The 17,463-nt window shown below is 41.1% G+C and overlaps 1 protein-coding gene across 1 annotated transcript; it reads right to left on the bottom strand.

The window, feature by feature from the left end:
* Positions 1–13,306: 13,306 nt before the first annotated feature.
* On the bottom strand, positions 13,307–17,406 carry LOC139713814 (patched domain-containing protein 3-like). The gene is made up of 3 exons (XM_071625520.1): positions 16,515–17,406; positions 14,071–15,708; positions 13,307–13,386 (listed from the first exon to the last, which is right to left on the bottom strand). The coding sequence occupies exons 1-3, from the start codon at positions 17,404–17,406 to the stop codon at positions 13,307–13,309; spliced, it is 2,610 nt and encodes an 869-aa protein (XP_071481621.1).
* Positions 17,407–17,463: the final 57 nt, after the last annotated feature.

Below are 17,463 nucleotides of genomic sequence, written 5' to 3' on the forward strand. Positions count from 1 at the left end.
TCAATTTTCCGCTTTAGAATTATGAAACGCCACGCTATTCCCGGTTGAATAACTTTAAAATGATAAGTCATGTAATTATGTATTTTGTTTTAAGCAGGATCGATTTGAGTCGGGTGCGTAATTACGTACGATTACAACAAAATGGAAATTTTATGATTGTACAATGTATGTACATATTCATTGGCGTCAGGCACACTGTGAGGGGCTGACATCAATTCACTATTCTTATGAATGTTCAAGAGCCTTTTCCTGAAAATTAGCGAAACATCACAATTTCATAACTTCCTTAGACTTCATGCCGCTTTGATCAAACTTTCACTGTTACACGAGTAAGATTTCATTGTTTCACTCTAGGCTCTATCTAATTATCATGGATTGGTCTTTAAAGGACAAGTCCACCTTCATATACATAAGGATTAAGAGAATGCAACAATATTAGTAGAACACATCAGTGAAAGTTTGAGGAAAATTGGACAATCCGTTCAAAAGTTACAAATATTTTAAGTATCTGCGCAGTCACTGCTGGAAGAGAAGACTACTACAGTGTATGATGTCAGATGCGTACAACTATATAAGGAAAATAAAAAGAGAATTTCACAAAACTTTACTTTTTGAATAAAGTGCAAATTTCTTCGACTTGCTACTGACGTATGTTAAGGGTAATATTATTTCCCCTGCCTTCTGAAAGAGAGAAGTCGAGCGTTCTTTTGTTATGCGAGAAAAATAGAAATATGTTGAATTTTCTTTATTCTTTCTTTGTATCGTTGTACGCATGTGACATCACAAGCTATTGTAGTCTTTTCATCCAGCCCTGACTGAGCAGAAACTTCAAAAATTCATAACTTTTTAACGGATTTTCCGATTTTGCTCAAACTCTCACTGATGTGTTCTACTAATATTGCTGCACTCACTCAACCCACATGTCTATGAAGGTGAACTTGTCCTTTAAGTGTCGTTGAGCAGTGCCCTTACTGCCGCTGCTGCCGAACCGAACTCAGGGCCTCCAGAGAGTTCGTGGTTCTTTTCGGTTAACCATATCCACTCCTCTGACCAAGAACATCCATGCTATGATTCAAGTAATGGTCACCTGGTCATCTAGAACGGATGGTCCAACAATTATTGGAATGAAATCTTGAATGTTGCCTACTTTATCAATAACGCACAAATCTAAATTTATACGCTAACAGAGAGCTGCGTCACTATTCAATGTCTAAATCTCAATAACTGTTAACTATTGAATCAAATCTTATTATTAGATAAACGTTGACAAACTGGGAACACCTTACCATAAGAATGAATAAAATGTGGAGAAAATCAAACTTTCAGTACGTGACATGTCGATAATAAGCTCACCTCTTTTCACCATATACACGATGACAACCAGAGCTAAAAGGAGCATTGAGTAGGTGACCACTCCACAGAAGGCATGGGAAAGCTTTCGCGCCATTACGCTCACTGCCGCTAAAATTTGGCCCAATCAAGTCTGGCCCACAACTCGTGGAGTTGCTGTAATGACTACTGTCTCAGCCTTACTGACGCGAATATTACCAGTTACAGGTTAGACACCCGAGCTCCGGTCTCTCGCTGCCAGGTAGACGCTTCGATTTGACTGGGTGTGGACTCCCAACTTCTCCTCGATTGAGGCAACTTGCATACTTCCTGTCAGCTACAGTGCACGAAGGTCGTTCAAAGAAAGCACATAGCTCACTTGCGAAATTTGTAGCGCTAGTTCGAAAGTGCGAAACATTGTCTTGTGCGACGAGGTCCTGGAAGGATGAATAGTTCCTGTCCCCCGTTCCAAGGGATATTCACTCGTATCGTAACAGATGCCCCTTTATGGCAAGACAAAGAAGCTAATGAAAGCTTCAAGCTTCAAGTATGTAAACCAGGGAGGGGCAGGTGGCATCTCCCTGGTGCACAAGGTGCATGACTTACCATTGTTAAAGGCCGTGTCACACCATAACGCGGGCTTGTGGCGAGGAGGTAGTTTCCAGCACGTAGAAGATTTTCAGCGGGTGAACAAGAATGTTTGCAATTTTCATTCATGCCTTGTCATACCGTACGGGGGAACTTCTGCGGCTTGACATGCGGGGAAACAAATTTACTCCAAAGGGCTTTTTACACTTGTGTTTCTTAACCCCGGACTTTCTCTGACCCAGGACTATCGTTAGTCCCGTACCAATTTTTTCAGCTTTTTACACTCGCCAATTAGTCCCGTACTATCTCTTGTCCGGGGCTAAGGAGAAAACTGACCTTTTAACACTCGTATTTCTTAGCCCCGGACTTTCCAAACTACATGAATATTCATAATTACGCTGTGTACTATACACGTACACGCACGCACCGGCAGCACTTGATTACCTCGTTTCTGATTGGTCAGTGAGGGTCGGACTTCGTCTCCGTCGCTTAGCCCAGGATTATTTTTTCGTTCTGTTTACACTCACTTGCTTGGCACCAGATAGTACCGTACTATCGGTGGGGCTAGCCCACTTTGGCAAAAACGAGTGTAAACAGAAAGTGGGCTAAGGATAGTCCCGTACCAACGGTGGGGCTAAGGCCCCCCCCCCCTCCCCCCCCCCCCCCCCCACCGTTGGTCCGGGGCTAAGCAAAAATTTACAAGTGTAAAAAGCCCTTAAAAAGCCCTCAAGTAGCTCTCCGCAGTTGGTCCGCACCTGACAGTATCTAGCGCGTAGTTGCCCGGAGGTGCTCACGCAAGTCCGATTTAACCGCAGCCAAGTTTTGAGCATGACCAAAACTTTTTCCGGGTGAGTCACGGGAATGCCCGTAGAGGTCCAAGCAGAACGCCAGTAGGAGACCCTTAGCGGCAGTACTTCCCAGGCAATTCCCACGCAGGTACTTCGCAGTCCCGTATGCAGCCAAGATAATGAAATTCTGTGAGATTTCAGCCATTCCATTAGAGGAATTCCTTCACTATATATATATATATATATATATATATATATATATATATATATACATATATATACACTCAGCAAAAAAAGTAAGTTCCCCCCTAACATTTTTGGATATATCTCAAAAAGTATTTTACGGATGTTCATAATTCGAACTGGAATGGATAGGGAATTTCATTACTCATAATATGAATGGCATATCATTGTCACCAGATATCATTATTGGTGTAAAAAAATCGCATTTTATGTCAAAATGCATGGGAAACAAGTTGCACTTTAGGCCATAGGAAGCATATTGTATACATTTCCTATGTAAGTTATCAAATGATCTTTTTAAATTGTGTAATACTTAGGAATTTCTTCAGGTACAATGTGCTTCCCTATTAAACAGATCTTATGTGTACTTTTTGAACAATAGGCCTTCTCAATATGAAAATATTGGTAGAAGCCATGTGATTTGCAATTCCAATTTAGGTTGATCACATTAATGTGCCTGTGGGCATTTTGCATCATGCCCTCAAGTTGTAGATCAGTTTGCTGAGGGAAATGGCATCGAACGTATGGAGTGGCCTGCAAGATCCCCTGACTGTAATCCAGTAGAGAATCTTTGGGATATCATTAAGGGGAAAGCGAGCAAGAAGTTGAAAGATGACACTTCACTGCAAGAATTTCAGCGCATCTTGAAGAGAGCATGGGCCAACATTGAGCAGCGCCAAGTACAAACTTTAGTTAACAGTATGAGGAGGAGATGGCGGCTGGTCATTGCGGGTGGTGGACATATCAATTATCAAATACTTCACTATATGCTCATGAAAAGAAAGAGATAGAGAAATATGCAATAACCCATGCTTAAATGTTCAGAATCATGAGTGATTGTTTGATTATTTGTGTAAAAGTCATTGCAAGTCACTAAAGTGCAACTTTTGTTTCCATGCATTTTGACATAAAATGCATTTTTTCACAGCAATAATGATATCTGGTGGCCATGATTTGCCACTCATGTTATGAGTAATAAAATTCCTTATCCATTTCCGTTTGAATTATGAAAATCGGTTGAATACTTTTTGAGATTATGTCCACAAATGCTAGGGGGAACTTACTTTTTTCGCTGAGTGTATAAGTTGTCAGCCCCCACGCGACTGGTACAAAGGTCACACAGTATACTCGCAAGTATATAACGCGTCCAGCAAGTAAGACACATGCGCTGACTCGCACAAATCCTTTTCCGCCCTCAGGAATGTCCGGTATGCTAGAAAATCCCTACACGTAACAAGCCGAGTAGCTTGCCCGGAAAGGTGTGACAGGGCCTAAACACGGTTGCGGGTAAAAAAAATATGCGTGCGCACCTCCGGGCGTCTACTTTCGAGATACATGCTAGGTACTGTCATGTGCGGATATCTACGGGGACCTCCGGGTAGTCAAAATTGTTCTTTGCAAGTCGCACGCAAGGCTGGTGTGACACGGCCTTAACTGATAGCTGACATGAATTGGTGTCTACGGCATGGAATTACTGGGTTTGTTTCAAACTGTCCAATCACGACCAATTCACTATTTGCCGCCATAGAGGAGCATTCGCTCTGTACAATTCACAATGTTAAATAGCAAGAAGACAGCTATTCTATACACATTATTCAGTTTCGCGAAACTCGGTATAGACCGATTCAATTTCGATGACCTATTCACCTACCGTCGCTAGCGGCGCTATAACGGTCGCCATAACTGGGGGCCAACAGGGGCTTCCAGCGAGCTAGCTACCCAGCGAGTTGCACTTGCAGCTCAGCAGCCTAGCGTACCCATCGCGCATAGTTACCCGGGCGCGGCCGCTGCGCCGCGGCCGTCGACCGCCGGCGCCGCGCTAATATTGTGATTGTTTACTCACTGCGGAAAAGTCATTCAGCGGCTTTTAATGCCTTTCTTTTGGACAAATTGAGTGATTCAGACGTATTGATCTACTTTGAAAGCTTCAAAGGGAGGATCAGGAAAACACATTGTGCAGTTGTTGGGTGCACAAATAACAGAGTGTGTGAAATTCAGACACCGCTGACGCATAAATTAAGGCAAATTAAAGACAATTAAGTGAAATACAACGGTATAAAAATGCACAGATTTCGAAACAAACTATGTCTACTAGATTCTCTATTTAATTATAGGTTATTACTGCATATTCGTAAAATATGTTGTTCATCTTAGAAGACAAAGTTAGATCAAAGAATTTGATGATTCACTGATTTTTTTTTTTTTAATCCTTGGTGTCCTACTTGCCAAAGTTAGAATACACTTCCTGGCTAGACTTTATTATCATAACAAATATTTTACAGCCTACACTACAGCTAAATAAATGTTTCAAGATGCGTTAAATTCTTATATTTTTTTCTCACTTTTTCAATGTTCAGCACTGAATTGTCCATAGGCCTATTCAATTTTGGCCTGGAAGTCTGAATTTGACTTTTGATAAAGTGATACTTATAAATATCAAACCATGGATGGTGGCAAACATCCGCTTCATAATCATACTAAGAAAGTATGATTTAAAAATCACTTTTGTAGATTATAATATTAGGCGTTAGCGTGATGTTCTGCAAGGTTACTTAGACCTAAAACAGTAGAAGTTTTGGTTGTAGACATCAGGCGACGTAGTCGTAACTTAAGTTTAGGCATATACGGCCTAGAAACGCCTAGATTTATATTCCGTTAGGTTTACTTAGTTAGGCTTGCCTCAAGTTATCGACAACCGAAAATGATATACGATGTAGGGTTCTAGAAGTCAATAGGTCTAGATCTAGTCTGGACTCTTGCCTAGATTTCTAGACAAGATCTAACGTTAGACAGATTCTACCCTGCTGGCCCGACACTCCCGAGTAAAGGCAAAAGCCTGCCCTAAAAGGGTTAAGTTAACTGATAGCTTGTAATTTATTGCGCCATATCTAGCTCAAGATTCTTATTCGTTATTTGTATTTAATTATAATAGTTAACTTGTCAACAGCCTAGGCTTATTAGCAAGATGTCTGCCTGCGCCTAGCAATAATTCTTCCCAGCGGTTTTTATTCTATTACACAAATGTGAATATACGGGGCTTACACGCGAGTACTCAAGTCATCGCCAAAGAAATAGAGTCTACAAACATTCACAGATCGTACCGATATTTACCTTGAAATTCAAGTTTTGGCTACAGCCGTATGTCATCTACCCATTCGCTCATAGTTGGTATAAGTTGTTTAATCTTATTTATTTTTGATTAGCTAGCGAAAAAAAAATGTAGACTCTAGTTGTCACAAAGCCAGATGCGTCAATCGCTGACAGCGCCAGAGATAGCTCGCTGGCCGGCTGGCGCCGCCGGGTGGTGAAAGCACTGGCTGCCGCTGGCACCCTTGCCACGCACGCAGGGTGCTTGCCGACCCGGCCTGTTTGGCCCCCAGTTATGGCGTCGCCTTAAGAGGGCGCACTCCCATGAACAGTCGCTTGAATCGGTCTATACAATGGAAGCAAACAAAATGACTTCACTGGTTGACTACCTGCGGCAGCTGATTGATGATTTACGTTGCGTTCTCTTTACTATACAAATGATGCACAGGATAGAGTGCGTTAGTGTAGGCGTAGTGCACTTGAGGGTATTTACAATTGTGAAACATGCACGAGGCGAAGCCGAGTGCATGTTGCACTACATTGTAAATACCCGAGAGTGAGCTACGCCTACACTAACGCCACGAAATAATCCTGTGCATCATTTGTTTTATAAAATGGGTCGAAAATTCGAAAACTAACCTCATTTTTCAGCGTTTTTCACGTACCTTTGTGGGTCAAGACGTCCGAAGATGTTCGTCCCAAACTTTTACGCACGTCGCACAAGTCCCGCACATACAGTATAAGTATAATGGGGGGTTGGGTTTCCGGACACCCGCATGAAAACTTACTTATTTTACATAGAATATGCACCCTTTACCTTAAAGACTTGATATAGACTCCTCATATAGGCCTACTAGACAACATACTCTGAAAACGGCGTGAGAATTAACCTGCTAAATCGTTGGATTTGCTCTTCAAAGTGACTCCATGTACGCGTCCGGTCCCAAAACGCTTGGTCTACTGTACTGTACAAAGTGTACGTATAGTACAGTATACGTACGTACGCCACATATTATGTTACTGTATACGCTATAATTTTCGCGTACATAAATTTTCGCGAATTGCCGCTGTCACACACTTTCGCGAGTGGTTAAATTCGCGATTGGGGGACCAGAGAAAATATGAAGTGGCAAAGAAAGTGTGAATTTTCAACTTACTAGCAAATAAGAATGATACTAGTTATACACTGCATGAAAAAACTTACCAAGCTCTGCGAACTAGTAAGTTAGAATTCAACATTTTTGAAGTGGTTAAGTCCATCGCGCTAGATTTCTGACGAGTGGTCCCCTTGCGATAATGGATTGGCTCTCTACAGTATTCGTAAGTAGACGTGGACGTGCGTAAACGTAAACAAGCTGAGCCAGTATGGTCTGTTCGGTAAGCCGTGACATGGTATACTAGTACTGAAATGTTCGTATCATCAAGGCAAGGGATTCATTTTGGAAGGTAATATTTTCGCGTGTTGTTAATTTCGCGAATAGCTCCCGACTCGCGAAATTCGCGAAAACAAAACCCACGCGAAATATATAGCGTATACAGTATGCACAAGGGAAGACAGGCCGGCCGGCCGGCAGCCCGAACTAGAAGTTGTTTACAGGATTGACAGCGCGTACGCGTATGCATGCAATTCATCAAAGGAGCCGCCGCGCGCACAGACGATCGGCAATCTACCATAGGATTACAGGCAGTGCAGTTGTACTGAAGTAAAGGAAGGAGGTGTGTCTCATTTCAGCGCTTCCTATTGGCTACATTCTTGAACCCATTTTATAAAGTACAATACCCTAGTCATAATGTGTTTGAGTATGGGTTTGCTTCATCTGGACAATGTAGCCAATGACTGTTCTCTGTTCAATAGGCTGCGTTCACATAGAAGTATACTATTCGGGTATTCGGGCTCGTTTTTCGAGGGCACGCGAATAGCTTGAATCGAACGATAGGATTTCCTCACACCGGTTCACATAGGAGGGCACTATTCGAAAGTACCGAATAGCTGCGAAAAGTATAGCAAAGTGGGAATCGAACTTGTTCGATTTTCTTGCAGCGTATACCGTCTCTCGTTTATGAAATAATGACACTTTTGGTCTGGATTTGCCCTTTAGCAAAAATAAGCATGTAGACTGACATTCTGATGCAGTTTAGAAATTGTTAATAAGATTTGCTGGGATGTAGGAGGAAGAAATCCTCACTGCATGGGATGGTGAGTTGACGGTGCGGGTGATGGTGTACTCGGTGCCCGAATAGCGAATACCGAATAGCGAATACCGAACACCGAACACCGAATACCGAATACCGAATACTTCTATGTGAACGCAGCCTTACAGAAGCTCCTCTGGTCTAAATGTACTGGAATGTCTGCTGTGTACATGGAAAAAAAAGAAAAAAAATACTAAGTCGGGTATGCCCTCTGCAAGCTTTAGGCTGCGTTCACATAGAAGTATATACTATTCGGGTATTCGGGGCTCGTTTTCGAGGGCACGCGAATAGCTTGAATCGAACGATAGGATTTCCTCACACCGGTTCACATAAGAGGGCCCTATTCGAAAGTACCGAATAGCTGCGAATAGTATCGCAAAGTGGGAATCGAGCTTGTTCGATTTCCTTGCAGCGTATACCGTCTCTCGTTTATGAAATAATGACAATTTGGTCTGGACTTTCCCTATAGCAAAAATAAGCATGTAGACTGACATTCTGATGCAGTTTAGAAATTGTTAATAAGATTTGCTGGGATGTAGGGGGAAGAAGTCCTCACTGCATGGGATGGTGAGTTGACGGTGCGGGTGATGGTGTACTCGGTGCCCGAATAGCGAATAGCGAATAGCGAATAGCGAATACCGAATACTTCTATGTGAACGCAGCCTTAGAGATGTCCTGGATATGATATATATTTATATACACACACACACACACACACACATACATATATATATATATATATATATATATATATATATATACATATATATATCTTTTTTTTTGGGGGGGGGGGGTTACCATGCAAGATATTTTAGTGCATTACGAAAGCGATCGATTTTAAATTTATCTCAAATTTTGGTTGGATGGGCCTATGACACAACTATATCTTCTTAGTAATACTAATATAAATTATCACCAAAATGTTTAAACTGTTTTAAAAGGAGATATAAACAATATTTTTGTTGAATAATGTGTCATAATTTTCATAGGAAATTACATCATTTATATAATTGGAACATTGTTTGTGTGTATGATGAGATATCCATACAGGTATATAGTGTTATGTGATTGCTGCGTGTGTGTGTGTGTGTGTGTGTGTGTGTGTGTGTGTGTGTGTGTGTGTGTGTGTGTATTGTGTTTAGTGTATAATTGTTATGATTATCTCAGGGTCTTAGCTTTTATGTAAGGCCTCGGCCTTTCTGCTGATTCCTTACACTTGCATAATTTCTCCTTGTACAATTGTCATGACCTTTGTATTGTTTTATTTTGCGATGTATCTTTGTATGTTTTATGCCAAGTGTTAAATAAAAGGACTTGAACTTGAACTTGAACTTGGATCGTCTTAAATGAGCAGGGGATATGTCTACTTGTTTCTGCATTTCTCTAACTGGTTTTGATCAAATAAGTAATAACAATCCTTAAGAACTTATGTTGTTATGTAATTATGTTGTTTCTATTTTTTGTGAATGTTGTATGTTGATTGTACAGCGCTTTGATCACGCTCAATAAAAATAGTTATTATTATTATTATTATTACTATTACTATTATTATTATTATCATTATTATTATTATTATCATTGTTATAAATATTATCATTATAAGACGTACTTTCCTTAGTGGTTGGTTATTATGCTAATAAGAGACATGAATCAACTGTCTTCTTATCTGTGTGGCAGATCCAGTTAAGCACATACTTCAAATTGATACTTTTGAGTGGTATTAAAGACATGGGTTCAAAGGGGCTTGTGACTCCTCTCTAATCTCTTTGGTAAGACATACTAATGGAGCATGGCTTTTTTTTGTTTCATTTGGTTGACTTTTCCAAAATATGCATCAAACTGGTACAAAGTATTCGAATTGCTTGTTCTTTACCCTACACATCCATAGTTTGTCAATGACATGTCTGCCGTTCTTGACTCATAATAGCGGGTATTTCCGATTCGTAATATCATCACCATGCACTATAGGCTACTAAATGCTTTGGTAAATACATCCATTGACTAGACTGGGCTTTGGTAAAGCTTGCTTGCATAACGTCTTTCACCTTGACCTTACTTAATGACAACAGCCGAGAATGCTGCTGCACAAAATGTTAGGAAGAAACTCCAAGAAGATTCCACGCAATGCTCCCTTTCCAAATGTCACTGCTTCCTAGAAGCTAGAAAATCACATCATTCTGCTCTATACTCAAACTTTTGTTACAATACATGTCAACACCTGGAATAATCATGGTATGCATTAGCTACATGTATTGCTACAAATGGTATGTTTAGCGAGCCTCGGGGAAGCATTTGGCAAGCTCATAGGTTGCCAGGAAAGCTCGTTATTGAGAAATGCATACAATTTGAATCATGTTCATAGTAAACCGGTCAAAAGTTTCTGAGCTGATGACCAGGCAATGTGCTTTCGTGTGCCGTAATACGTCATTTTGGATCTATTTTTGAGGGGGATTGGAGGTGGGTAGCTGATAGCGACCACCCCGCCCCCTCGGGGTCATTGACAGACGGAACCCCTACCACAACTACCATTAACGTACGGTACTTTTGAAGTCTAATTGTAATGAGGCATTTTGGACTGATGAGAACTCTGTCATCATTATAATTCATTTGCTGAGTAATAATGACACTACGATATGACTTCTCATAGGGATTATGTACTATTTTATGGATGGTTCTTTCACTATAGATTTAATGTTTACGGTAAGGTACTCTTGTGTAGGCCCTACCTATTATCAGAGGCGGATCCAGGAATCCGTAAAGGGGGGGGGGGGCGCAAACAATATTTGTAGGCCCCGTTTTATCAAAAGATAAAATCGATTTTAAATTTCCTTACCACACATGCTGCCATAGACTTACAGCTGAAATCAATTATATAATCAATTTTAACTTCATAAAACAGGGCCCTGGTGCTACTTCCGGTTTCATCTCATTTTTTTCTTTTTATTTCTTGTGTTTTAACAACAAATAAAGAGGGCGCGCGCGCCCGGTGCGCCCCCTCTGGATCCGCCACTGTATACTGTATCAGTGTACGTCAGCGGCGACCAGACCAGACTTTAATGCTGTGCAGGAGTACAGACACGGAGTACATAGGATTTATATTTAGGTGCCCTTCTGTACCTGTCCAGGTACCTACAATGTGTATTATGTCGAATGACTCTCCCTTCTGCCACTCGACCTCCTCTTCCGACATTCGATTCTCCTCACTCATTTTCCTCGACCATACAACCTAACTCCATTTGTACTCCTGTCTGCTAATACTCTGTCTCCTTTCACCCAAATATGCATTCCATCTTTCTCACTCCTCATGTTCAGTCGTCTTTCTCTCTCTCTCCTTCCACCAATTATCGCCTCTTTCCTCACCTTCTTTCTCTCTCTCCTTCCACCAATTATCGCCTCTTTCCTCACCTTCTTTCTCTCTCTCCTTCCATCAATTATCGCCTCTTTCCTCACCTTCTTTCTCTCTCTCCTTCCACCAATTATCGCCTCTTTCCTCACCTTCTTTCTCTCTCTCCTTCCATCAATTATCGCCTCTTTCCTCACCTTCTTTCTCTCTCTCCTTCCACCAATTATCGCCTCTTTCCTCACCTTCTTTCTCTCTCTCCTTCCACCAATCATTGCCTCTTTCCTCACCTTCTTTCTCTCTCTCCTTCCACCAATTATCGCCTCTTTCCTCACCTTCTTTCTCATCTCTCCTTCCACTAATCATCGCCTCTTTCCTCACCTTCTTTCTCTCTCTCTCTCCTTACACTCTGTATCCTTGTATCTCCTTACAATATTAGGAAAATCTAATAGCATATACCATTAACAACGTTTATCAATATTTTTGTGATGAAATGAGTATGCGCATAGTAGTTCGTTAACGATGCTGAAATGTCTTTTTCGAGAGGAGATTTTATTTCTCAGTGATTTGTTTGCCAACACAGAATTTCAAAAGGGAATTTAGTTGCAGTTAAAAATTTTGCCAACAGTGACTTCAATGTTATCAACTGGCTTTAATCAAGTTTCACAATTAAAAATAAAATTCTTTCTGTGTTGATAACGAATGTAAACTTGCACGATTATGTTCAATTGTCACCGAAGTTATGAAATTGATTTATGTTTTGTTGTAAAAGAAGAGAAATGTACAATGAATCGAAATCAAACTATACAGGTATCGCTGAGTAATTATTTTAACATATTTATTCAGATTGGACATGCATTTGAAAGTATACAAAATGCAAAAATAACGATGTTCATAATGTTTCATCTATACAATTAACTTAAAAAATACCCCACACCTATAATCTGTCCCCTCCTCCCTCCCCCGAAAAACATAAAAGAACAGACGGTACTCAAAAGGATGGTTGTAATAATGGGTCTCTCTGAAAGAAAGAAAAGACGATGAGAAGCTTACAACTATGGAGTGCGGAAGAGAAAGAGGAACAGAAGAGAGTCATGTCGACTTGGTTTGACTTGACTTGACTTGACATTCTCTTCTTAGCAGTGTAAACGTTGTACATTCACAAAAAATAATCTTCTTCAGTTATTAAGTCTTGCATAAGAATAGAATATCATACATAGGAGTATATCATAATTAGATAATATAACATTTTTTAGGGTGTTACTGTTTCTTATAGAATAATTGGAATATGAGAAGAAAAAAAAGAAGTCACAGTCCGCCGATACCAGCTTTTGGTATTCTTTGTTTTCTTTCTTTGTGCTCAAGACACAGAGATAATGAATGAAATGAGATTGACAAAGTCTATGAAACTAAAGTCCAAACGAACAAACGTAACTTACAAAAAGTGCATTTGCAGAGATGTGGTTTACGACCTTGTCCTGAAGGAAGAATTCTGTGATTTCACTATAGAGCTGAAAAGATATGAAAATATTCGGCTCACCTTCTAACTTAAACTTAAAGGATATCACATAGTAACTCAAACATCTTGAGACAGAGGTCTTCTGTCCGAGTAATTGAATACCATCATATATATAAATTCTTCATGAGAGCTTGTTCATCTCTCTCGAGTGATCAATCAATGGAATTTTATTCATGTTTTCCAGAGTGATTGTCTCTTCCAGAGACGTGTATAGTTCTCTCAAGTTCTCTCTTGAGGTGGTGCGAAGGCGGGATTATCTCTGCCTTTCCGTTGGGAGAGTTGGTAACCGATGAGACCATCTAAGACACGGGAGGGGTAGGGGGAGGGGGAGAAGAATACGAGTGGCAATGAATGTTTCAAATACATTTTACACGACAAGAAGGTAAGATGTTATCGATAAAACGAAGAAATCTATATACAGTTCAAATAGACACACGTACACTCGATCATGGAATGTTTCTGTATATTTTTGTTCTGCACTGGCGTAACTGTTGTCTTCTTGATATGGCGGCACCAAAACTTTAAAAAATGTAACTTCTGAACAGACAACGACGAATGATTTTCCTCAAATTTCACAGATATGTTAATGTTGCTGCATTCATTAAATCCACAAGATCATGTAGGGGAACCTCTAACAAAACCAAGAATCATGTCCCATTTCCGCAGTGCTCTAATCAAAATTTGGATTTGGGTTACAAAGTATTCGATAATTGAGATCATGTCCACACGAGTTTGATTAATTTTGTGCAAGTAACAGAACGAATATAATCTAAAATAGCATTTTTATTAATTGACAACAATTTTGACATATAATGCAAATACAAGTTTGAAAAAGAAACATCGAATGTCATATGCTCGTGTGTGTATGTGCGCGCGCGTGTGTGTGTGTGTGTGTTTTGGCTTTTTTTTTTTGTTAGAAAAGAAAAACATCGTAGCTGAGTTATGATGTTCACGAACGTACCTTCTGAGTTACCTGCCTCTACCCAGTCCCTGCTCTACCGCAGATCTGGTCGGGTGAGACGACCAGCTGAAGCAGCAGCCAATAGAAGAAAAAAGGACCGGTAGAAAGACCAGACTGTGCAGCATTCCGAAGACCATCACTAGGAGCATGATCTTGAAGAAAGCTCGGAAGATGTAGCTAGGCGACCAGTAGAGGACGATGATGGCAATGATTGTTGAAAGGGCTCCTTGGAGGATGGGCATTCCGAGAGAGTAGAGCGCCATCACAGCGTGCTGAGAGGAGACGGAGAGTTTATTTTGATGCCTGCCATCGTAATTCTCCCTACCAGTCCGAAAAGAGTAAGTGATGTGGGCAGAGAAGTCAACACTAAATCCTATGCAGAGGATGAGGTTGATCATAGAGATGCTGTCAAGGTTGACATCCCAGAGTGACATGTAGCCGATGATACCAATCTCGATAGATGCTATGCAGATTATGACCACCAGGGAGCAGGTGGGGTTTGGAATCAGGAAGAAAGCCACGACGAACATGCTTGCTACGGCAATGCAAAGATTTTGGATCGTGACGGGACGAATCCTAGAATACTGCTCGTAAATAATGAAAAATGGTGAAAATGCAATCAAAGTTATGTCGGCATCCCTTGCCTTTTGACGCACGTCCTCCATCATCTGTACTTGCTGGTTCGTAGTCGACAAACCGCCTGCAGTGATTATGAATCGAGAAGCCGCTATCTCACTTTTGTTCGAGTCATTTCTAAAAACAATATCTTGGTTGAACTTCGAGAAGGAGGGGTTTGCCAGGAAGTGGTCAACAAGGAGGCTAGAAAATTGTCCAGGATCTGTCCTTGCACTGGTAGAAATGTTTGCTCTGTCGAGGAAGCTTAGAAACTCTCGAAGCCAGAATTCGGTATACATAGAAGGAAATATGTATTCACTGCTTTCAAATTCTTCTACGATGCTTTCTAACTCTTGTTGTACAGTAGGGTCGCTGTAATTAAGAGTTTCTTGGATTAAGACTGACACGAACGGTCCATAATCTGAAAAATAAGCAGACTGACGCTCAAAGAATTCGTAAGCCTTGGAACCGGTTCGGGCTAACAGCTTCAGCTCCAGACCCTCGGTAATATTCAAGCATCCGTAGATTGTACCGGCCAGATAGGCACAGAAAACTATCAAGGTGAGGATCTTTGAGAAGGGCGTCAGTAGTATCGGTCCGTAGTATTCTTTGAAGAACATCATGAGACCAGTCTCACATGTCTTCTTTTTATTGTCACGGCGGTCCTCCTCCGACAGACCGCCCGCACAGCATAGCTTGTATGCCGTAGAGGGCGCTTCCTCGCGAGGTATCACTTTTATCAGAGTCCACACGTGACGATTTGCTGCCTCCCTGCGACCAGTGAGCGCCATGCAGGCTCCGAAGAAAGTGATCTGGAAAATGTAGTCGAAGATGACAGCGACGCCGGTGTAGAGACAGAAGACGCGGACTGCCGGAAGTGGGTTGATCGACCCTATACCGAAGGCGAGAGCGTCGGTGATGCTGGTAATGGTGATGGAGACTGCCGCCTCGGAGAAGGCCTTCCCCATTCGCTCCTCTACACTCTCACATGGACTGGTCTTCCGCCAAGCAGCAAGCATGATGAACATGTCATCAATCCCAATGCCTTAAAAAAAGATCAAAATGGAAATCAAATGAGGGTTTCCGTTCCTGGTTAATAAGTATTTCTGCATAGGATTCGAAAATGCACGACAGTTTAAGAAGGTTCTTCCCCCCCCCCCCCCCCCGGCTCGTATCAATTAAAAAGAAGGAACCTTCGGTGAAAAAATGTTGTTTATATTCATCATGTTCATAGATATTAGATTGGCCTAGACGTCACTGTGGCTGAATTTAGATGTGAATACTACTCAAATGGTATAAATGGTTTACCAGGTTACGCCAACCTTTACTCTCTGTCTTCCTTTTCTGTCTCACTCTCCAAATCAAATAAAGTAGAGAAGAGATAATTTGGAAATGACAACTTCCTTCTTTTACTGAACAAACTCTGCTTGGGCGGGGTAAAAGCTCAATCTTCCTGTTTTTGTTTGTTTGTTTGTTTGTTTGTTTGTTTTTTGCCAGTATTGTTTTGCCAGCACTTAGAAACATTGAACATGACACAACAAGATAATTAGGTTTTCAGCGCGTGTTTTTATCACAAGCAAAGTATCACAGATCACAGAAATGTAAAGGACGAATAATTTAATATCCTTCTAATGTAAATTTCACTTTATTATATTATAAGAACATTTTGTTATAGTAAATTATAAGAAACCATAATGATACATTGTTGCCCTAGTCTGTCGTATATACCGACAGCGATAAGTCGAAACCTCTTGTGCACTTTAGCAGTTCAGGACAGGAACGCATTATGCTAGTATAATAGTATATATTTCTAGATCAAGACTTTTCAGTGCATGCAATCGGAACCTTTACCGACGATTAGGAACGGCATTGACGTGGCCACAATGTTAAAGTTGACACCAGCGTAGGAGAGTAGACCCAAAGATGAGGCGACAGCTAAAGATGCAGAAATTGTTCCCAAAATACCAAGCCAGGGTTTACTGAAAACCCAATCTGCTACAACACAAGATGTGATTGCAAAGGTGAAGAGAAGAGTATATGAGATGGAAAAGAGTGGGATAACGTCCTGTGTTGAATGTCCTACTTCGCTATCAAGTGAATGGGAATGGATGTACGAGATAGAAATGACTGTTAAGTCAAAATTTGCTGCGAACTGCTCAAATTTGTTTTCCCAGTCCTCGCCCTCTCTCTCTAATGTCGAAGTTGTTTGCAAGATATACGTCAGAGCAAGTAGTCCTGCTGTCACGACTGTGGAATTGTCGTCAGCTAAGTCCACATTCCCAAGAGTGGCACCCAAAAAGTAGAGTTTTGCATCTGATGATTTGAAGAATGGATACGTGAGAGTGACACTCTTCACGTAACTTTCGTTGTACTTGAGAATCTCAAGAACAGGATTCTCCACACAGTTACTTCCCTCCACAGCACAAAGAGACTCGTAGGTATGTCGTACACCACTAGTGTTGATAACTGTCACGTTCTTTAATTCACGATCGAAGCGAATTATTTCAGAAATCACCTCCTCCACCAGCACGTTTCCTCCACCTGCTGGCTCCACGATAATGTTTGCTGATAAATCATTTGTGCCATTCCCACGTGATGCTGAGTAATGGTCATAATCTACTGGGAAAAGATCGTCAAAAATGATCGCGTCATCGCGTGCCGTGCTAACATCGGGCGTGAAGAGAAAGATGACATCAGAGTCTACGCGAAGAAAAATAATTCCAGTCGATAAAAATCCCGCCATAATCAAAGAGGTAAGGAGGAAGATAAGAGGCCATCTCGAAATGAATTTCCCATAGTT

This window comes from Diadema antillarum, unplaced genomic scaffold (genome assembly GCF_040938485.1).
Source record: "Diadema antillarum isolate AM-2024a unplaced genomic scaffold, OU_Dant_1.0 seq00002070_RagTag, whole genome shotgun sequence".
In the NCBI taxonomy this organism is placed as follows: domain Eukaryota; kingdom Metazoa; phylum Echinodermata; class Echinoidea; order Diadematoida; family Diadematidae; genus Diadema; species Diadema antillarum.